The 22,520-nt window shown below is 47.4% G+C and overlaps 2 protein-coding genes across 3 annotated transcripts in view; both read right to left on the minus strand.

Annotated features, from left to right (window-relative positions):
* Positions 1-4,020: 4,020 nt before the first annotated feature.
* LOC146753534 (rho GTPase-activating protein 32-like) overlaps positions 4,021-22,520 on the minus strand; it is a 43,177-nt gene continuing 24,677 nt past the window's right edge. The window contains exons 5-18 of one of the 2 annotated variants that reach the window (XM_085530601.1): positions 10,709-10,780; positions 10,240-10,362; positions 10,050-10,127; positions 9,784-9,865; positions 9,370-9,513; positions 9,194-9,296; positions 8,901-9,033; positions 8,325-8,404; positions 7,856-7,963; positions 7,472-7,611; positions 6,802-6,994; positions 6,295-6,440; positions 4,986-5,975; positions 4,021-4,108 (exon numbers count right to left, since the gene is read on the minus strand). In XM_085530601.1, the coding sequence (XP_085386727.1) occupies positions 5,551-5,975; positions 6,295-6,440; positions 6,802-6,994; positions 7,472-7,611; positions 7,856-7,963; positions 8,325-8,404; positions 8,901-9,033; positions 9,194-9,296; positions 9,370-9,513; positions 9,784-9,865; positions 10,050-10,127; positions 10,240-10,362; positions 10,709-10,762 (1,809 nt within the window). In that variant the 5' untranslated portion in view covers positions 10,763-10,780 and the 3' untranslated portion in view covers positions 4,021-4,108; positions 4,986-5,550. The remainder of the gene's footprint in view (positions 4,109-4,985; positions 5,976-6,294; positions 6,441-6,801; positions 6,995-7,471; positions 7,612-7,855; positions 7,964-8,324; positions 8,405-8,900; positions 9,034-9,193; positions 9,297-9,369; positions 9,514-9,783; positions 9,866-10,049; positions 10,128-10,239; positions 10,363-10,708; positions 10,781-22,520) is intronic. The other variant, XM_085530600.1, reaches the window with a different exon arrangement.
* On the minus strand, positions 17,463-21,481 carry LOC146753535 (uncharacterized). The gene is made up of 5 exons (XM_085530602.1): positions 20,542-21,481; positions 19,730-20,066; positions 19,022-19,167; positions 18,434-18,772; positions 17,463-17,790 (listed from the first exon to the last, which is right to left on the minus strand). The coding sequence occupies exons 2-4, from the start codon at positions 19,818-19,820 to the stop codon at positions 18,689-18,691; spliced, it is 321 nt and encodes a 106-aa protein (XP_085386728.1). The 5' UTR covers positions 19,821-20,066; positions 20,542-21,481; the 3' UTR covers positions 17,463-17,790; positions 18,434-18,688.

Consider the following 22,520-nt stretch of genomic DNA (forward strand, 5'->3'; position numbering starts at 1 on the left):
CCTCTACTAAAGCCACGATGCCTTTGAGGGAGGTAGTGGAGTCACTGATCCCAAAGGCATTCAAGAAACATGGAGATGTGGCACTGACATGGCTTAGTGGGCATGGTGGTGATGGGTTAACAGCTGCAAGAGATATCTTAGTGCTCTTTTCCAACCTTAATGTTTCCATGATTCTATGATTCTTTTTTTCCTCGTCTTGTCTTGTTTGATGCCATTCACCAATGTAAATCAAGTGTGATTCTAAGGGCAAAGTCAGAGAAGTGCTGCTGGGCTGATGGATGTTTACTTTGACTTTGTGACTGGAGGCAGCACATGAGGCAGGGAACATCTGAACAGCCTAGAAAGGAATGCACAGCTGTCATCTCTACCATCACTGGCCCAGGTGATCTCATTAACAGGAGAACACGTTATCAAGGGACATTGTCACAATAATGTCTTGATCAAAATAAATGCATCATTGGGTATATACACAAAATCAGATTCTAATATTCCAGACTCCTGGAATCCTACAATTTGTTTACATGCACATAGCAGTGAAGTAGCTGAATAGATAAGAGTTACCATTTTTTACCAATAACAGAATACACGGTGTTGAGTTCTGAAGCCAGAGGGATCAAGAACACTTTTAATAGAGTCAGGGGTTCCTCAAGAATGGCACAGCACAATAGTAGAAACAGATCAAATGTGGGATCAGACCTGAAAAAAAAAAAAAAAAAGGAAATTCAAGACTGAACCCAGGTACTGGGAATAAGAAGAGAATAAGGAAGGACTTCAACTATGGATTTACTTTGGAAAAGACGAATTGTGATAAAATACATATAAAAAAATAGAAGAATGGAGTTTAAACAAAAAGAGATATTATAACACTCATTGTACAAAATTATTAGTGGAAGAAATGGTCTGAAATTTAAAGCTATCAGTGACAAAAACCTGGAATGACAAATCTGAGTGAATCATTGCTACAGCTTTCTCATTTTAGTATTTATTGTTTATCATTCTCTGGTAGTAGAGATACTACCAGAAGAAGAAATAAATATTACAATTCAATGGTAAATTCAGTTGTATTCACTTTTACTTCTTCATAGACTGAGATCTGAATACATAGAAAACCAAGAGAAAATTTATTGCAGACATTATAACTCTTTCACTAAAAATGCCTGAAACTTAATAAAGAAAGTCAGCCAGGGATGGATTTATTGACCATATCAAATATGACCCCTGACTTCAATTCTTTGTGTTGCTTTTTACAAGGAAATGTTCTCTTGGCAGTGGGGTCAGCATATTTGGTGTTGAAAGATGCTGTAGAGCAAGGACTGACTCCACTCAGACATCAGGATGCCCAGGACAAGTAGGGTTCCCAAAAGGGGAAACTACAAGCTGCCATCAACATCTCAAAGTAAAATCTCTTGGAGAAGGCAGGTTTGTGCAGAGCCAGAAAGATCATGAGGCTGCAAACACTTTCAAGGCATATTATGGTAAAAGCAAAGTTCTCCAACTTTTCATCACAAGCAGTGGTGCGCTCAGTTGTTCTACTTGTTGGGGAAGAGTACAAAGATGGAAGAGGAAGGAAGGGGAAAAAAAGAAAAAAATCAAACCACAGCAAACAAACAAAAACTTCTCCAAACGTAGCAAACGTGAATGTCTGTCAATAAATAAATAATTGAATTGATGTCCGTGTTGTTAGCGTCCCATTAACACTGAGGCTAGAGATACCCTTAGGACTGACATTACTATTAGCATTACTTTGATGGTGCCCTATCTGGGTCATTTCCAGGGGATGTCTGGAGTAAGGCACAGTGTCAGGAGAAAAAGAACAGACTCTGTTACTTTATAAACGTGATAATAGAGAGAGTTCATTGGAAAAAATACAACTCTTAAATAATGCAAAGCATGCTTCTGATTGGATGCAGGCATCATCTGGGCTCTGATTAATATTACTTTTAAGGTAAAGATTATTGTTACCTTAATGATTGTTTTTTGGATTATGATCAGGGTTAAGGCTCCTTTTGCTACAAACTTGTAGCATCATTTTTGTTGTTGCATTTGGAGTTAGAGACGATTTTAGAATCAGGGTAAGGGTTAGGATTAGAGTTACATTGCGGGTTAATGCTGTTGTCTTTACAGCTCCTGTGAGGGTTGTGGTCTGGGTCAGGTGTTTAAAAAATGAAATGAAAAAAGAATTAAAAAAAAAATATATTGAAAGCTTCAGATTTCCTTAATCTTTGTGGGAATCATATAATGTGCAACTCAAATCTACCTCTTCGTGCAGTGACTGCCTGTAAATTTGCTAGAGCCTGATATAATATGGCCTTGTGCCATAGTCCTCCAGACTGTTGCTAGGATTCCTTTCCATATATTGAAATTGAATTGACCTAATATATAGGTCAGTTACCAACCTCTTGTTTTTAGGTCTGCCTTGTACTTTTCTGCGGACAGAGCAGGGCAATGTTTCCAACAGTCAGTACATTCATTCTGTGCTGTGCTGGGCTCTACCCACCCTGCGTATTTATCTTGTGCTTGTCTCAATTCTACCCATGTCAGAATGCCCCCAGTCTGAACTTAACTCTGTTCAGCAACTTTCTTGGTGGAAAAACTACTTATACAGCTGTTTTACAAGAGGGCTATACATTCAGTTAGGGCCTACACTGTGTACTGAAAATACTGGAAACTTCCACTGCAAAAACACAATCTACCTCTCCCATCTGTTGCAGACCCAGAGCACGCCAGGTTATTTCTGCTTTCATAGCATTTGCGTGCTGTAGGGTGAGCACAAGGTTCTGCTGCTTGATTCTTCTGCAAGAGCTGCCTACCGGCAAATGGTTGCAGGGATGGAGGATGTGACAGAAAGCATTTGTCTCCACAAGAGCAGAGTTACATTCAGTGCAGAGTGTGAGAGTCAGGTTGGTGTGGAAAAGCACTGACACGCTGGGGATGATGCAGTGCTCACATGTCTAACACTCACAGACATTACTGTCAGAAGGATGGTGCTGTGTTGTGCTTCTACCTTTGGCAGCCCCTGGAGAAATGCTGTGGCACACAGAACACCTTTGTATTGCACTGACTGCTGCCATGCAGCATGGATTTAACACACCAAATCCAGAGGAGCATGACTGCATCTAACTGCCCTGAGAAAAACTACTGTAGCTGAAGAGATGAGGAGGCAGCTGCTCATCTGCAGAACAAGCAGCACTGCCAGACATTGGGCCAGGTGAGCACCTCCTGCTGCAGCGTGATGATGACAGGGCTGGAGATGATCTGCAAAGCCAGCTTCAAAGTGGGAGACATGAGTCAACATGGCAGGAGGACAGAGGTGTTAGGGAGCAGCCAAGGCATCAGAGAGTATCAAAAGGCTTTGAAAGGTATCACAAAGCGACAGCCAGGAAGACTGGGATTATCATGAGCAGCAACCTGGATGCTAGAGATTATTTGCTGCCATACAAAATGGTAGAGATCTTGCTGCTGACATCCCAAAGCCAGGCAAAATGGGAACCCAGAGCTCTGCCTGCACGAACCCCACAGCCATAGCATTGCAAGCTGAGCTGCCTTGCTGTTTGTTGCATTCATCCCAATCCCTGTGAATGAAGACTCGGAATGCAGCCAAGGCGATGATTGAGCATGAGAGTGACTTTATTCAATAAAAGACAGGAGGGCTTGAGAGGTCAAGGGTGAAGATGGGACTCCTCTTGTCAAGATGAGAGTGGCTCAGAGCTGGTGCTGCTGCCTGGTGCCTGGGACTGGCAGCCTGACTCTAAGTCCCCATCTAAGATGCTCAGCTTCACCTCACTGATGCTGCCCTGCTCCTGCATGGTGGTGCTGCTGTTGGGGCACTCGGGCTGTGCTTGGGATGGGCAGCACTGCAAAGGCGCTGGGTCACAATCCAGGCAGGTGACTGTGGTGTCTGGCAGGCTCAGGTCAGGAGCTTCAGCAAAGCCAGGAGATATGAGAGCATGAACGTGGATGAGCCCCTTGTGTCCATCACTGTTACCATGTGGAAGGCTGTCATCTGAATTGCAGCGATTCGTGCTTAATAAGAACTCTCCATTGATGGAAACACACAGCACATCACTACTTGGTTTGGATCTCTGGGGTTGACAAGGGCTCGAATCAACTAGGAAGGCATAGAAACACAAGGCTTAGTGTCAAACGTTTGCAAGTTCAATCATGAAAGAGGTTGTTGATATTTGGTTATAGAGTGGTGGCAGGAAGAAGCAAATAGGCTTCAAGCAACAGAGCCACTGTCTTGAAAGTGACCCTTGTGCAGGTCCAGCTCATGTGTTGACAAGAGTCTCATTTGGGAAAGACAGGGGTCAACTGAAGATGTCAGGCACGGGCTTGAACACCAGAAGGAGGTACAAGCCCACTGAAAGCATGAATTCTACCTGTGTTGCTGACAAGCAGTGTTTTGAAAGCTGGATTTGCACCCTTACCTGCCAGGACCAAGACTTCAGCTGAGAGCCCAAGGAAGTGAGAAGGAACAGAACTAGGACAGCTGACTTAAACTGGCCAAAGGATATTCCATACTATATGACATATTGTGGAAAGAGTTTTGAAGGGGGTAGAACTTCATGTCAATCTCTTCCACTACTAGGAGGCTAACTGGACACTGATTGGTAGGTGGTGAGCAATTGCTTTTGCATTCATCATAACTATTATCCTTTTCTCTATCTCAGTACATAATTCTATCTCAACCCATGAGTTCTACTTTGTGTTGTTTTTTCCCCCTTCAATTCTCTCCTGCAATCCACTGAAATTGAGTGGAGTACTGTAACTTTCTCTCCCAACAGAAAATGCATAATGCTTTAATTAGAGGAAGAGGTAATCAGCACCATCAATTTCCAACTGGTTTCAAAAATCCAATTTCAAGTTTATACAAATGAAACCTGACTTAGAGAACTGACAAGAGCTGTCAATCTATTCTCAGATTAATTCCAGAGTGGTGAGACAGACTGTTAGGCGTGCTGTTTCTGTACAAAGATGACACTTACCCGTTCCAGCTGTTTCATGGAATTCCTAGTACTTGAGAATTTCCTCGTAGTCACTGACAGACATCCTGAATGTGCAAGAACTGAAGATCCTCCAAGCACGTGCAATGAGGAAGTGCCAGCAGTGTTCACATCCTACTTAGGACATATTCTTAGAGGCAGAAGGGACACTCGTGGCAGATCCAGCAATGCTCATCTTCTCACCAACGTGCATCCCCCTCTCACCCAGCAACAACAAAACACAGTGCATGAAGCTGGCTTCACTTAGGTTAACAATATGGAACATCCCTCAGGGCTTTGTGCCACAGAGCAGTAGCAGGGCTGGACTACAGCTTTAGGAAGCAGTGGAAGCCTTTCCCTGTATGGTTACAGTGTCCCTGCACGCAGCCCACAGCCAGAGCGTTGCTAGCTGAGCTGCCTTGATGTTTCTTGCACTCATCCCAATCTCTGCGAATGAAGACTCAGAATTCAGTCAAGGCGTTGATTGAGCACACACGTGCCTTTATTCAATAGTAGAAAAAAGGGGATGTGAGGTGTGGCGGAATGATGGGACTCATCCTCTGTTTTCTCACGAGAGTGGCTCAGAAGTCGTGCTGTTGCCCTCTGTAGCCTGGGACTCATGGTTTGATTCTACATCCCCCTCCAAAATGTTTGGCTTCTCCTCGGTGACGCTGACCTGAGCCTGCATGATGGTGTTGCTGTTGGGGCACTCGGGTTGCCCTTGGGCTGCGCTGTCCTCGAAAGGCACTGGGTCACCATCAAAGCTGGTGCTTGTGGTGTCTGGCAGGCTCAGGTCAGCAGATTCAGCAGGTATGGGATGAATTACGGCTTCAACAAGGATGACATTATTCTCTTCGTCGTTGCTTTCGTATGAAAGTCTGTCACTTGAACTGCAGCATCCTGTGCTTCCTAACACCTCTATACTGATTGAAGCACAGGATGCTGCATCATAATAAGTGCTGCGTCCTGGCGTTACACAAGGACTCGATTCACCTACAAAGGAACAGATGCACAGCGGTTAGTGTCGAACATTCACAAGATGAATCATGAAAGAGGTTCTTGCCATTTGGCTATGTAGTGGTGGTGGGCAGAAGCAAATAGGCTTCTAGCAACTGTGTCACTGCCTTGAAAGTGATCCTCGTGCAGGCCCAGCTCTTGTGTTGACAAGAGACTCATTTCGGAAAGACAGGGGTCAACCGAAGATGTCAGGCACGGGCTTGCATACCAGAAAAAGGTACAAGCCCACTGAAAGCATGAATTCTACCTGTGTTACTGACGAGCAGTGTTTTGAAAGCTGGATTTACTCGCTTACCTGCCAGAACCAAGACTTCAGCTTCAGAGGGCTCCCTGGCACTGCTCTGCAGTTGGTGTTCGGCCACACTGGATGGTCTGTGCAGGCAGAAGCACGAACACCAACTGCCAGCTGCTGTCTCTGCCCTCCTACTGGGAGAACTTGGTCTGGAGAGAGAAAACAGAGCATGCTGTCAGTTGTGGTGCAGGGTGAGGGAAGAGCTGCACTGAGCCCTTGCCAATTGTTGCCCATTCCTGGCACTGCCTGGTTTCTGCTGAAACACAGCTTAGAAACACGCTCTGTTTCAAACAGCAGTGGACGCTTCCATTCCTACAGCTCAACCCTCAAGTCCTGCTGGCTACAATCCTCTCAACCATGTCAATCAAGATGCAGAGCATGTGAGTAAAGGCTCCACAGCTGGACAGGACAGGAGCTGGCAGGCTCATATATATATAATGGACAAATATTTAACCAATAAAACCCACCCAACCAATGAAGATAGGGGCTGGAAAGGGAAGTCCTCTTTACCTTTTAGATGGAAAATCAATGACAGTGTGGAAGGCCCCCGGTACAGCTGCGGGGCCTTCCTCCACTTCTATCTCTCTGCTCCGAGTCGCAGTGGGAGAGCTTCTCTGGCCGCTTCTCTGAGCCTGTGCCTCCTGCAGCGTGAGAAGCTTTGTAGCAGGAGACACAGACTTGGTCCCGGCCAGAGAACTGTGCCCTGCAAGGGAAAACCACAGGTAAGACAGAGGATCAGAAAGCAGCAGCACAGCCATCCCAGTTCTGCATTTCTCACAGACTTGCTTATCCGAGACACTCAAAGAAGAGGACCTCAAAATAACCATGTGCTTAGAGGTATGCTCGTGGCAAAGGACATAACCATAATTAAGAGCAGCTCTCGGTATCGAAACAGGCAAACAAAAACGCTAAAAAACTAGGTGGCTGGGATTTCAGAAAGCTTTGCTGCCACAATTAAATCAAGCTTCACCTGCTTGCAAAACATCTTAACAGCAGTGATGGTTCTCTACATGTAAGGTTTGGGTTTGGACACACTAAGGATCCAGCAACAGAGGGCCATATTCTAATTTAATACCAGAAGCCTGCTGTCTCCTTGACAGTAAAAGCATTTTCAAAGGTTTTGGAGAAGATCTGGATTGGATCAAGGTGTCAGATCAAGCTAATGGAGGAAGATGCTCACCCTCTCCCACAGCTGGTGTGCATTCGGAGCAGAAGAGGACGTCTGTGTGATTGATTATGAACTCAACCACAGCAGATTGGGTCTGCAGCTCCTTGCAGGCATCCTGTCCACTGGCGCAGGCGGATGGGCTCTGCTGGGATCTGAAGAAAAGGCAGATCTTACAAGTCATTTCCCCAAGATCATTTCCCCAAGTCTGAATTTCTGTAGCCAAAAACTATCGAAGTGGGCAAACAGCGATGCCACTGACAAAATTCTATTGGATGATCAGAGACACAGCAGTCCCAGCTAAACAAGTGAGTAGAAACTGTCATCTAGAAATTGTGTCCCTGGGGTTGGGGGAGAGCAGAACTAAGCATCGTGTTGAAAGAGAAAAGAGAAGTTTACCTTAAGAGGTTTGGAGCCCACACAATCGCCAAGTTCTTGGCGTCCATGTTGGTCACGGAGCAGTTCCCGGCGAGAGTTGCGAGGTGCCTCATTAAATACTGCAGCGTCCTGGAAAACAAGAGAGGTGGATGTTCAGCACCAAAAAGCAAGCCGTCCTGCAGTGCACAAAACAAACCTCACTTCATGCTAGTTGATGGCATTGCTACCACCCTGAATATGAAGCAGATAAAACATTCCCCATGCCACCACGCTGCAGCACCAAGCCCTGCAAAGCTCAGCCGCAGCCATCAGCTGCACCAACCGTGCCCCCGTGCCAAGGAACTGACCCAATCAATTGACCCAATGCAGCCTTCAGCCGCTGCAGCGTGCACAGGCATGATGTTGCAGGTGTGAGACAACACCTGGAATCGCATCATTGCCCTCTGTAAGGCAGCAGGGCTGAGCTCAGCAGACCGAGCGCAGCACTGACCTGTAGTGAGGAGCGGGCAGCTGCTGGATGGTGTCTTTCATTCTCTGGACCCGCTCCTCCTCTGCAGCACCGGCAGCGTCCTGGAAAAAGGCAGGAAGGGATTCAGACACCAGTCAGGCTGGAGAGCTGCCACAGGTTTGGGAACCATGGGGACAGCGCGCTGGTGGTCAGCACCGAGGCAGACTCGATGCCTTCCAAGGGGCATCAGGGGAACACAGCAGCACGCAGCCTGTGCCATCAAGGCCAAGCAGTGCAAGCTCTGGGGGGCTTTACTGCCTGACTGTGCAGTGCAGCTCCTGGCAGTAGGCATTTGTCTCCAAGATGCTATTAACCTCATTCTACCAATAGCTGAGGAACAGCAAAGGAAAGGGAATTCTCACAACCATTGTGAATAGCTTAAATAAGCACCTCTCGGCACCAAAACAAGTGCCATCAGTGAGAGGCAGGATGTGGCAAAGACATGCCTCATGGGGCTAACAGAAAGAAGACCTCAGAGCTGGGGCACTGCTGCAACCACTGGCCAGGATGCCCAGGGAACAGGTACGTGTCATTTCCAAGACATTGCCCTGTGCTTACCAAGAACTTGTCATACAGCTGGTCAGTCAGCAGCGGGTTCGGGAGCTCCCTGAAATACATCTTACACAGGGAGCTCACGCTGTGAATGTCCTGGACGCTGAGCTCGGGAACCTGCTCCGTATCGAATTCATGGCTGTAGAGAAGGACACAGAATTGGGCAGAGGGTTTTGAGAAAGACGAAAACAAGTCCAAAGCCACACAAAATACAGTCAAGAAAAGGAAGGGGTTCCCCTGAACGCCCGTAACATGGCACGTGCCCCTGCTGACAGCTGTGTCAGTCGCAGCACTCTTACCGTAGTCGCTGGATCTTAGACATGACGCCAGAGAGGCGGTATATGCCCCGCACCACGCCATGATGCTCAATGAACTGAGCACAGCTCTGGACGACCTGGGGGACTACAGAACAAGAGCCAGCGGTTAGCTCAACTTGCCCAATGGAGCAAGATCTCAGGAATGGGCTGTTCCTTACCATCACGGCCAGAGCGGAGAAGGTGCTCCCCCAGGTCACAACCAAACACCCCTTCCTTCTTCGGCTCCGGCTCCGTCGCTCTCCTGGGGCGGGCCTTCACCAGGGAACGAAGGAAGGGGATGAGCTTGCCCCGTCTCCTTGGCACTGCACAACAAAACAAAGAAACCAGTTCATTTCAGGCTTGGCTCGGTTGGACGAGGACAAACATAATGCATTCGACAAAGCATGTAACAACGGGAAGAGCATTCCCAACAAGGACACTCAAGAAGAGATTTTCCCCATCACTGGAGGTGCCCAAGGAGCTTAATGCAGTCCTCTTGCTAAGCTTGCTGAACTTGGGCATTAACGAACCCCCTTAAAGCCACATTCTGACCCCATTTTACTAACCCGCATTATCAAATGTAACATACGTACCTGGCTTTGGCAAGGAATTGACGAGGGCCTCGGGAACTTTTCCACTGATGAGTTCCACGCACTCACCAGGGAAAAGTCCAACCTGTAACAAGAACAAAAAGACAGCTGGGCATTAGCCCAAGCCCAGAGCCCAAGGGAAGGTCCTCTGACACCGACACAGGGCAACTGCTTGCATCCAGAAGACATCCTGTGCAGGCAGAGCAGCTCCAACCTGAGATTCCTGACTCTACTCAAGTTGTGCTCTCTAGTCGGAAACGTGTGCCTACCTCAAAGCCACGCTTGCCTCTCCAAAAGGGGCTCAGCTCCTTTGGTGGCATGTCAACAATGCTCACCAGATCTCCGACCTGCAAGAGATTGAAACGTCAATCCCACATTCAGCAAATCTGGTAGGAAAACACATCTCAAACGACTGCCTTCTTCTATGCATGACAACAAGGAACGCCTCTAACTGCTTACCTCAAGGGAGAGCTCACCCGGCCCCTGGGCGACGTAGGACTTAATAACATGGGCCGCCGCAATCGCTGGAACGTTAATCGATGACACAGCACGCTCCAGCTGCGGCTTCCGCACGTTATCAGCCTGCAAAATAGAGAACAGACCGTGGTCAGGAGCTGCGGACAAACCAGGAGGATTTCAAGGTGAGAAGCACATCTGCAGAGAAAGCTGCAGCAAATGCGCTCTGTCCTTATCAGGAGCACTTCAGAAGGAGCTGCATGTCTCATCACAGTTATTTCTCTTACTGCTGTGCATTGCCAGGCCATGCAAAGATGCATCTCTCTCTACCCAGACTAATCAGCAATGGCACTGGCGCAGACAGCTGGCCAGGCCCTTTTTGGCCCATTCTTTCCTGCAGGAGAGTACATCTGCAGCTCCCTCTGCTGGCTCAACACAGGGAACAAAGACCAGCCAGAGCTTCATACTGTACCTCCGTCGCCGCCACCTCAGGCTCACGGCTGATCCCACTGCACGCAGCACCCATCACAGCAAGTGTGAACAGCTGGAACAGAGCAGAAACACACTTCTGTTTTCCCTATTCACACAGCACAGTATGGACAGACTTCTTCAGAACTACCCTCGCATACCCTGTGGTAAAACCATGCGGGGGGACAAAATATGGCACATACCTGGCAGTGAGATCACCTCAAGCTATCTTCACACACGACGGTGTGAAGAAAAAGGCACTAAAGTATCTAACTAAAGTCACTAACTAACTAATGGCACTAACTAACTAACGAACGGCACTAACTAACTAACGAACGGCACTAACTAACTAAAGGCACTAACTAACTAACGGCACTAACTAACGGCACTAAAGGCACAAGAACCACAACGCAACCAACCACTCCGACCACTAGCTCACCCACAAAGGAACACAGAACGCACCGCTCCTCCCCTCATTCCAGCCGCTTATGACATCACCAACGGCCAACAGCCTGGTCCACCATGACCCCCCACAAGGCGGGGAGCCAAGACCACGTGGTCACATCTGATTCCAACACGGCACCACAACATTCCAGGACTCAGTGTGGGCTTGGAATTCTATCCTGGTGTGGCAGCGCAATGGGAGGTGTTAGGGCACAGCTGAAGAGCTGACAGACAACGGACGTTTCCAAAGGAGGGTGCCAGATTAACTCTCAGCATTCTCTTGCGGGGCTCCTAGGCATGCTTCAAACCCATTTTCACTGCCTAGCTCATTTCTAGAAAGTCCAGTTGAGAAATGCTCACTTTGTCTGGGGAACGCCTCTATGCATCATGAATGAAAAATAAAATAAAATGGGCACGCGACCCTATGAAACTTACCTCTCTGCTCTTGCTGTCAGCCAGACACCTCAGATGAGCATGACGTGTCCCTGCTCCTGAATGAAGATCCACCCAAGTCTGTGTTCCTCTCTGCTCCATCACAGGGTCTAAAAGAAACACAGACAGAGATGATTACAAGATCCTTTGTACAGACGAAAGACAAGGGTGCACACGAATTCTGTTTAGCAAGAAATACTACAGTCCCAATAGACTGCGGTGGTAGTACTTGAATCCTCCTTTGGGGCTGGAGCTCAACAGGTCAACACATCAGAAATAACACAAAGTGCATCTGGAAGACGTGTCTCAAAGCCCAGGAAATCCAACATGGGAGGGGGCTGGACAGTGGACCACAAGTGTCCATTTCTATTGCAGCTCCCTGTAGAGAACAGCACCAATCAGCAGGCGTGAATCAATTCATTCACAAGCTGCACAATGACTCTGTTCTTTACATGATAAAGAAACACACAGAGATTCCTGACCAAAAAGTTGGGAGTTAATAACGACCAAAGAGGTTCCTGTTCCTACACCTCATCCTCTCACCCCAACTCCTGGATGATGCCCACAGGCTTCAAGTCAGCTCTCAAATCCATTGAACTCCAGTCACAGAACTCCATCAAAAAGGATGTCACACATGTGACACTTACATACATTTTGCATCAGAAACAGTGACGCCAGCAGGAGCAGAGAGGTGACTGTCCCCCTGTACCCAGCACTGGTGAGGCCACAACTCGAATTCTGTTTCCAGTTTGTGGCCCCTCACTGCAAAAAAGACACTGAGGCATTGGAACATGTTCAAAGAAGGACAACAAAGCTGGTGAGGGGTCTGGTGCACAATGGGGCCATATGAGGAGAGGCTGCAGGAGATGGGAATGTCCAGCCTGGAGAAGAGATGGCTCAGGGGAGACCTCATTGCTCTCTATAACTTCCTGAAGGGAGGTTGCATTGAGCTGGGGGTCGACCTCTTCTCTCATGTCATTACTGATAGAACTAGAGGGAATGGTTTCAAGCTGCGGCAGGAGAGGTTCAGGCTGGACATTAGGAAATATTACTTCTCAGAAAGGGTGACCAGGGACTGGAATGGACTGCCCAGGGAGGTGGTGGAGTCACCCACCCTGGGGGTGTTCAAGGAACGTCTGCAGAAATCCCTGCTGAAATCCTGACCTCTCCCACAAGTGGCTTAGTGACACAAAAGCTGTGTCCATGGTTCCCGGCCTTACCTTCTCATGCCGTTCATCTTGCTCTGCAGCTCCTGTTCTGAATAGTCTTCTTATATTCCCATGTGATGTACCCTGAAATACATCATTTAGTGAGTCTGAACAAAACATAAGACATTAATTGGAACTGTGAAGAAATGTTTTTTGCACTTTACTTGGAGAATATTCCATGCTATACCTTCTTTTCTCAATTGTAACACATGATTTTTTATAAAAAGAAACACAGCAAGTCAGCTTTTCAGTGTGCACATTGATGAAACTTGGTGAAATACAACTTCAGAAAAAGGTAATTTGAAAATTTAAATATTCTTATCAGAATCTCTGCTATTAGTTTCCGTTCCCATGTTCTGATTTGATGATGATTCTCTCAGAGCTGTTTTGTCACTCCCCACCTCAAATGCACTTCAAGTGCTTTAGGAGCATCACTGGAATTTTGAATAAACTCGATATATTTTAGCAAAGCTGCTACAGATGCATGACTGAAGTACTTTGGAAAAATATAATCTTGATTGAATGCTGAACAGTGTTATTTAATCATAATCCAGGTAATTAAATTAATTAAACCAAGGAAATCACCTCCCAGTCAGTCAGCTCTCACCAGGGAAATTGCTTCCCTGCCAAGCAGATGCAACCAACACAAGCTGCTACATCACTCTAGGGCCCCACTGAGTCTTCCCAAGGGGTCTCCAAAGGCTTCCCTGTTGACTTCTGGGAACCTGGGAACACTTACATGGAAGCCAGTGCCCCCTAATGTGCCCCAGAGGTCTCTCAGGGCCCCGCAATTAGCTCTACAGACATCCAGACATGCCCCAGAGCAAGTATGTGTGCTGTAGGGAGCCCAAGAGACATTCCAGAGCACCCTAGTACTCCTCAGTGAGCTCAAGGGTTCTTCACCTGTCTCTAAATATGCCCTATTGGACTTCGTTTTCTCTTCTGGAGCCCTCCTTGGTTATCAGCTTTGCTTTCTCATGCCATTTATCTCACTCCACAGCTTTTGCTCAGAATATTCTTTCTTGCATTCCCACATTCCAACAGAATCACAGAATTGTAGGGGTTGGAAGGGACCTCTAGAGATCATCGAGTCCAACCCCCCTGCCAATGCAGGCTCCCTACACCACGTTGCACAGGTAGGTGTTCAGGCAGGTCTTGAATATCTCCAGAGAAGGAGACTCCACCACCTCCCTGGGCAGCCTGTTCCAGTGCTCCGTCAGCCTCACTGTAAAGAGGTTCTTGCGCACATTCGTGCGGAACTTCCTATGCACAAGTTTCACCCCATTACCCCTAGTCCTGTCCCCACGCACTACTGAAAAGAGACCAGCTGTGCCACTATGGCCCCCACACCTCAGGTATTTATAAACCTGGATCAAATCCCCTCTCAGCACTGCCAACAACAACCCTCTGCACTCTGCCAGTCAGACAGTTCTCAACCCACTTCACTGTCCACTCATCTATCCCATACTTCCTCAGCTTTGTTATAAGGATGTCATGGGGGACAGTATCAAAAGCCTTTCTGAAATCAAGGTAGACTACATCTACCGCTCTCCCCCCATCCACCCAGCCAGTGACATCTTCATAAAAGGCCACCAGGTTGGTCGAGCACGACCTCCCCTTGGAGAACCCATGCTGAGTACTCATGATAGCCTCCTTATCACCCAGTTGTCTGGAGCTGGCAACCAGCACAAGCTGTTCCATCACCTTCCCTGGGACAGAGGTGAGGCTGACTGGCCTATAATTACCTGGCTCTTCCTTCTTGCCCTTTTTGAAGACTGGAATGACACTGGCTGTCCTCCAGTCTTCAGGCACCTCCCCAGTCCCCCAAAGACTCTGATAGATTACAGAGAGCGGCTCAGCAATGACATCCCCTACAGCACAGCACCTGCTCACATGTAACATTCAAACTCTATTCTTTCATACTTCTGGAGAGAGGACGGTAAAAACTCAGTTCTGCATGGCGGTAGAGACAGTCTGTCCCCATCACATCCCTCTGTGTGCTGAAAGCTGCCATTGGATCTCTTGCAGCCTGCTGGCTGCAGCTCACAAACACAGGGAACTGCACCACACTGATTCTAAAGAGAGACAGGTAGAAACGCTGGTGGGAATGGGCACCCAAGGATTGCAGAGATGCTCCAGATTGTGCCAGAGATGGAATATCACAGTGCTGGGACATGATTGATCACTAAGGAAAACACTTGGAAGCACATTCAATCTGCAGAAGCTGTAATTACTGGGCACAGTCAGCTTTCCTATGGCTCAGCTGGAGGAGGCGGGTGCTCTCAGACATCTGCTCAGGGGCTTCAGCTGAGACACTTGCACAATGCTGGGATCATTCTGATGGAAACTATGTCTTCAGATACCATGGTTAAATCCATCCAAAATGATCAAGCGGAGCCTTAGCTCTTGAGCAGCACTTCTTCCCCACCCTTCACTACTCCAAGCAGCTCCAACAAACTTCTCAGAAGAAATCCAGGCCAGCACAGACCTGGCAGACCAGAACCAAGTGCAGCTGGTGGGACGGCAGTGCCCACTCCTTGCTTCCACCCTGCTCCAGCAGGTTAAGGAGTCTGAGCATCACTGGCCTTTGACAGCTCAAGACTTTCAGCACCTCATGCCAACATTTCTCACTAAGATACACCTCAGGCATTGAATTCTCTTCTCATTACCTCCTCCCAGTCCTTCCCTAGGAACAGAAACCATTCAGATTCTACAGCAAACTACAGCATCTGCACTGCAAGAGCACACTGAACCACCTGCAACAATGAAACATGGTTTTGGAGAGTGGGTTTGAAAACACACCTTTAGACAGCTGTCTCCCTGTAGCCAAAAGGAAACCAAGCAGCAAAAGAAGAGTCCAGCCTGAAACATGCCCATGCTACTAGCCCATGTTTTTCACAGTCAATGCAGAATCCATCTTGTTCTTGAGGTGACAAATGACCAGTGGGTCTCCCCTTGCTCCACCCCTTCTCCTTCAAAGCCAGAAAAAGAAAGAAAAAACAAGCAGAAGAAACCCAGACGTACCTTTCCACACACAGAGCAGAAACTGGAACAGCAGTTGTCTCCTTCCTGAGACATGGTGGGGAGCATCCCAGAGGAAGCCCAAGTTCTTTGCTTCTCTCCACAGGGACTTCAAGCACTCTTGGCAAGAGCTGCTTTGGTTCTTTCTTCAACTGCTTCCATCACCAGAATCTCCTTTGGAAAAGGAACCCGAAAGAAAGAATCAGCAAATGAAAAAGAATGAGCAATAACCACTTTCCCAGCTTTCTTCTGACATGCAATTTAGACTCTCGACTCTGGCAAGATCTTAAAATCAGCTGGTTACAAGAACTGTCCCAAAATATATCCAGCTTCTGTACAGCTGCCGTTATTTCTGACAGTGAGTGTAATCACAGAATCATAGAATGGCCCGGGTTGGAAGGGACCTCAAGGATCATGAAGATCAATCACCTCCCTGTCCCTGCTGGCCATCCCCTCTTCTGATGGAGCCCAGGGGACCATTTGCTCTCTGAGCTGCAAGAGCACGCTGATGGCTCACGTTCTGTTTTTCATCCACCAGGACCCCCAGGTCCTTCTCTGTGGGGCTTCTCTTAAGGACTGCTCCTCCCAGTCTGTAGAAATGCCTGGGATTCCTCCAGCCCAAGTGCAAAACCTTGCACTTTGCTGTGTTCAACCTCATTAGATTCACCTAGGCCAACCTCTTGGTTGAGCTCCCTCTGAATGGCATCCCTTCCTTCCACTGCATCAGCCGCACCACTCAGCAAACAGCAGAGGGTGCACTCCATTGCATCATTGGTGTCACTGATAACCATGTAAAAAAGCACTGGTCCCAAGACAGACTCCTGGATGACACCACTTGTTATCGGCCTCCACCTGGACATCGAACCATGAATCACCACCCTCTGTCTGTGGCCTTTCTACCAATCCCTTATCCACCAGGTGGTCTACCTGTCAAATCCACATCCCTCCAGTTTAGAGATAAGGATGTGGTGGAGGGCCATGTCAAAGATCTCACTCAAGTCCAGGTCAATGACATCAGTTTCCTTCCTTTTGTCCACAAATGCCGTCACTCCATCATAGAAGGCCACCAGATTGGTTAGGCATGGCCTTCCCCTGCTAAAGCCACGCTGACTGTCTTGGATCACATGCTCATTCCTTATGAGATCAAGCATGTCTCTGAGGCAGATCAGTTCTTCACCCTCTTCATTACAGTTACACATTTGAATCAAATAATTGGTGTTGCTGTCACAAAGAAAACCTCTTTGTCTTCTACTCCTGCTGCACTTCTGTGCTTTCACCAGCAGCAAAGGGAGAGGCCACCTCCTAGATCCAAATTTTAAGAAACCAACACCCAATAGGTGTCATCTGAAGTAAAATAGCAGAGAAATTAAGATGATTCTTCTGCATCCAGTTTGGATCACTCCCTCACTCAGGCACACCACCATCAGATCAAGGAGATGCTGCCTTCAGCTTAGTGACTGTATGGGAAATCACAGCTTGAACCTCTGATTAATCAGCTGAGGCAAGTGCTGGGTCAGCTGAGGGAGCACAGGTGAGAGTAATCTAGCTGTGCTCCAGTAAGGGGTGGACCTCGACTCCACCTCCTCTGAGACCTCATTTAAAGGCTGACCACCACTGAGGCAGCATCTCTTGGTGACTGCTCCCCAGTTGAGACTGCCTCAGCTTTCTGGTCAAAACATCGACATTGGTGAGTTTTCCTTTGCTAACAACCTTTGACTATTTACCACCATCTTGGTTAACATCTTTTTATTAGCCACCCTTACAGAGACCATAAGGGTTTGGGCTTCCAAACTCTCAGCAAGCATTTGGATCAGCCAGCTTCCTGCTGGGGAGCCCCCTGCATCACTGCTGCCTCCTTTCGTACTGGACCTGCAGATGCTTCAGAGCTCATTAGCATGGACTTCCTTCCTCCCCTCAGCAGCTGCTCCTGCACTCACCTTCATTCCTACTCAGATACCGGCCGCTTCCAGCACCAGCTGACCTGCAAGACACAGAAAGGAAAGGTGGGAGTCATGCAAATCCCCAAGAAGCCCAAGGCTGCATCACCACCACGTATGGCAGTTTCAGGAAGTCAGCTGCAACTACAGCCTTTGTCAGAATGGAAACAGGAATCGTCAGTTAAGAGTGACCTCTGAACTCATTGCCACCATCAGAAACAGGCACTGAAATCGCTCACTTCACTGCAGCTGGTTACCTCCAAATTCTTTTACTTTTAGGAAAATGCGGACACGGAATTGAAGGACACTAGAAAAGTGACATCTACTTCCCCGTAGGTGGTTAAACTTGGAAGCAGGACTTGAGCAAGAAAAGCTTCTCAGCTCAGAATCACAGAATTATCAAGGTTGGAAAAGACCTAGAAGATCATCTGGTCCAACCATTACCAATACTTCCCGGATAAATCATATTCCATACATCACATCCAAACGTTTCTTGAACACTCCCATTGTCGGTGACTCCACCACCTCCCTGCGCAGTTCGTTCCAGTGCCTGACTACCCTTTCTGAGAAGTAATATTTCCTAATGTCCAGCCTGAATCTTCCCTGGCGCAGCTTAAAACCATTCCCTCTATTTCTATCACTGATTACTCGAGAGAAGAGGCCAAACCCCAGCTCACTACAACCTACCTTCAGGAAGTTATAGAGAGTTACAAGGTCTCCCCTGAGCCTCCTCTTCTACAGGCTGAACAATCCCAACACCTTCAGCTGCTCCTTGTAAGGCCTGTGCTCCAAATCCCTCACTACCTTCGTAGGTGAAGACATTCCAGAACCGCAAGGTTTTCCTGCATGGAGAGGCTCAAAACTGAATAGGTCAGACCTCCTCCTCTCCATCATTGCTGTCACGTGGAAGGCTGTCCTTGGAACTGCAGTGACTCATGCATCCTAACTGCACTCCATTGATGGAAGCACACCGTGCATCATCGCTACTTGCCAGGGTGTTCCTGCACTGGCAAGGGATGGATTCACCTGGAAAGAGTAGATACACAGCAGTTAGTGTAAACTTTCACTATCCAAGGAGGCAAAGGCTTGGTGCTGCCTGTCAAGCAGGTTTCAAGCAGCTTGCGAGACTCATTTGGGAAAGACAAGTGTCAACCAAAGATGTCAGGCATGGGCTCGAACGCAGGAATACAGAAAGAGGTACAAGCCCACTGAAAGCATGAATTCTACCTGTGTTGCTGACAAGCAGTGCTTTGAAAGCTGGATTTGCACCCTTACCTGCCAGGACCACGACTTCAGCTTCTGAGGGCTCCCTGGCACTGCTCTGCAGTTGGCGCTTGGCCACAGGGGATGGTTTGCCCAGGCAGAAGCAGGAACGCCAACTGCCAGCTGCTGACTCTGCCCTCTTACTGGGAGAACTTGGTCTGGAGAGAGAAAACAGAGCATGCTGTCAGTCGTGGTGCAGGGTGAGGGAAGAGCTGCACCGAGCCCTTGCTGACGCTTGCCCCTTCCTGGCACAGCCTGCTTTCTGCTGAAACACAGCTTAGAAACACCCTCTGTTTCAAACAGCAGAGGATGCTTCCATTCCTACAGCTCAGCCCTCAAGTCCTGCTGGCTACATTCCTCTCAATGATTTCAAGCAAGATTCGGAGCATGTGAGCAAAGGCTCAGCAGCAGGAAAGGACAGGAGCTGGCAGGAGTAACTGCTTTCTGAGGAACTGTGCAGCCATAAGGGAAGCTCAAAACCATCTCTGACTCTTACGTTAACACCTCCTCGGCCTCAGCTCACTGCCACCTTTAATTTCTAGTGCCAGCAAGTCCGACCAACAGCTCTGCTTACAGGAGAAGCACAATTGGTTTCAGGCACGTGGCCCTCAAATCTGGAAAACCCCAACATTTCCACGTACAGCCAGCACAGACAAGGATAGACGCCAGCATGGCTTTCTGCATCTTGTGACTGCCTGCCCAACCAGGAAGGAAAGGCACCTTGTGTGGCTCCACTGAGGCCAAAGGGCAACTGTGTGTTAGTTGAATCCTCAAAGATATAATGGACAAAAAATAAACCAATAAAAATCATCCGAACAATGATGGTAGGGGCTGGAAATGGAATTCCTCTTTCTTTATCTTTCAGATGGAAAATCAATGATTGTGTTGAAGTTCCTCAGTACAGCTGCAGGCCCTTCCTCCACTTGTATCTTGCTGCTCCGTGTTGCAACAGGAGAGCTGCTCTGGCCTCTCCTCTCAGCCTGTGCCTCCTGCAGTGTGAGCAGCTTTGTGGATGGAGAGACCCACACAGACTTGGGCCCAGGCAGAGAACTGTGCCCTGCAAGGGAAAACCACAGCTAAGACAGAAAAGGAAGCAGCAGCACAGCCATCCCCATTCTGCATATCTCTCAGAATTGCTCATCCGAGCCACTGGAAGAAGAGGAGCTCAAAATAACTGTGTGCTCAGAGGTATGCTCGTGTCAAAGGACACAGCCACAATTAAGAGCAGCTCACTGTATCTTAAGAGGCAAACAAAAAGCCTAGAAAAACTAGGGCCCAGAGATCTCAGAAAGCATCACTGCCACACTTCAATCAAGTTTCACTTGCTTGCAAAACATCTTAAGAGCAGTGATGGTTTTCTCCATGTAAGGCTTGGACACTCTCAGGACCCATCAACAGGGCACCATATTCTAACCTAAGCCCAGAAGCCTGCTGTCTCCTCAACAGTAACAGAATTTTCAAAGGTCTTGGAGAAGCCCTGGATTGGATGAAGCTGTCAGATTTAGATCAAGCTAATGGAGGAAGATGCTCACCTACTCCCTCTCCCATGGCTGGTGTGGATTTGGAGCAGAAAAGGACGTCTGTGTAAATAGTACTGTTGAAATATCAACTGGTAGAGCAGTGTTGCACATTGTACAAATCACAGTTGGACATCCATGGACAGCTGATGATAAAAGTAATTGTAGGGGAAGAGCTGGATGAAATATTGTTAAAAACAAATAATCATTTTAGCTGCACGTTTGTAAGCATTTCTTTTCATCCTTCTCAAAACAGTTTCATGGCAGAATAAAGAGGACACGTTCACACAGACATTTCCACAGCCAGACTAGGGAATAATCAAAGAATATCAACCAAAATGTGTTTCCTACCAGTTACATGAATCTTGAAGGTGAGTTTCTAGCCAGCAGCCTCGCAGCTGTACTCCCCTTTGTTGCAGTAATTCATTCCTGGATGTAAATCACATGTAGAAAAGTGTTGCTATGATACTAGATGACCAAGAATGTCCTATAGCCAAAATGTTTTGCACCAGAGAGGCTGTCAGTTGATCCTCCAAATGCAAGACACACAAAATGAAGCGTTCCTTTATCTCTGGGATTCCAAGCATTTTCTCACCTCTAACTTTCACTTGGAATGTTGCTTTGTCATCTGTTGTTTCACAGCTGTAGCTCCCTTGGTCTTTCAGGGTCACATTTTTGACCATGAGCTTGCGGTGCGTCCCCTTGGAGATGATGGTTGTCCACTGGTCCTGCTTCACCTCTGTTTGATCTTTCTTCCATACGACAGCTCTGCTTGCAGCTGACACCTCACACACCAGCTCCAGGTCTTCAGAAGGACTGACTGATATTTCTGGAGTCGTTTTGGGCTTTTTGACAACATTAATGGCTTCATCTGAAGAAAAAAAGAGAAAGTGGTTTACATCCTGACTCAGGCTTATTCAGCACAGCATGAAGATACAGTTAGAACTGATTGTAATGTCTCTGCTCATTACATTTGGGTATTCGAGTTTCACCTCTGGAGGTACTCACATACAAACATCTGCTTGATTCTCCTGTGTAAGGAAAGAGTAAGTTCTATGCAGACAGTTCTTATTTCTTTTAATCAATTCTGTATTCTGCACGTGTTCTTCTGAAGCTAAAATGAAGGCAGCTAAGTAACGTGTTTGCAATGCATGAACAAACCTATTCAACACCTTGTCTCTAAGCTAACAAGCAGCGTTTGATGAGCACATCAGTATTTCATGCCCTTCATTCCATCCAGACAGAACCTGCCTGAGGAGCAAGCTGATGGCTGTCAGCTACAGGCAGACCTAGCTTAGCATTGCATTTCTTAGAGCAACAACTGTTGCTTTCAGTCACTGAATATACCAAGGCCAATTGCTATGCCAGGCACATTTATGGCATCAGTGAACAAATAATGAGTTAAAAATTGTAATAGACAGGAGCCATCTATTCTTGTAAAACTAGGTGACCAAAGAAGAACAGTCCCTCTAGAGTCAAGCTGTTTAGAACTAATAGCATCAATCAATGTCACGTAGATAGATTACTTCCCTGCCCTAAGACCATCTTGTGACCATTTGGTGCTCCTAATTAAGCCCTCTTAATGGCTTTTTTGTCTGAGCCACGTGACATTTTGTGATAGGAGTTATTGCTACTGTTCCCTTAACCCCACACCAAAGTAGGAGGTATCCATTCTCAGGGAATCATGCAGGCTTCCTCTGGATTTGATGCTCACAGACAGCCCCAGAACTTTTTAAATCTTAGCTTAGCTCTCATCCAATAATGTTCATCAAACAGTGCAACTTGTCCTTTGGGGATGCCTTTGTTCTGCATCAACCAGTTCCAACGGAGTCTTCTCGGCTTGTTTTAGATCAGTTTTTTAACAGATAAAGAAAGGGGCTTTGAATTACAAAGTGAAATTGCAGAATGCCTGATTCTTAACCAAACAGAACGGGAGGTGGGATGCAGGGTGAATACCTGAGCCAACACCACCTGCAAGCAATCCTTCAATATCT

Source organism: Coturnix japonica, chromosome Z, assembly GCF_054131305.1.
Source record: "Coturnix japonica strain WE chromosome Z, WE-NBRP24, whole genome shotgun sequence".
Lineage (NCBI taxonomy): Eukaryota > Metazoa > Chordata > Aves > Galliformes > Phasianidae > Coturnix > Coturnix japonica.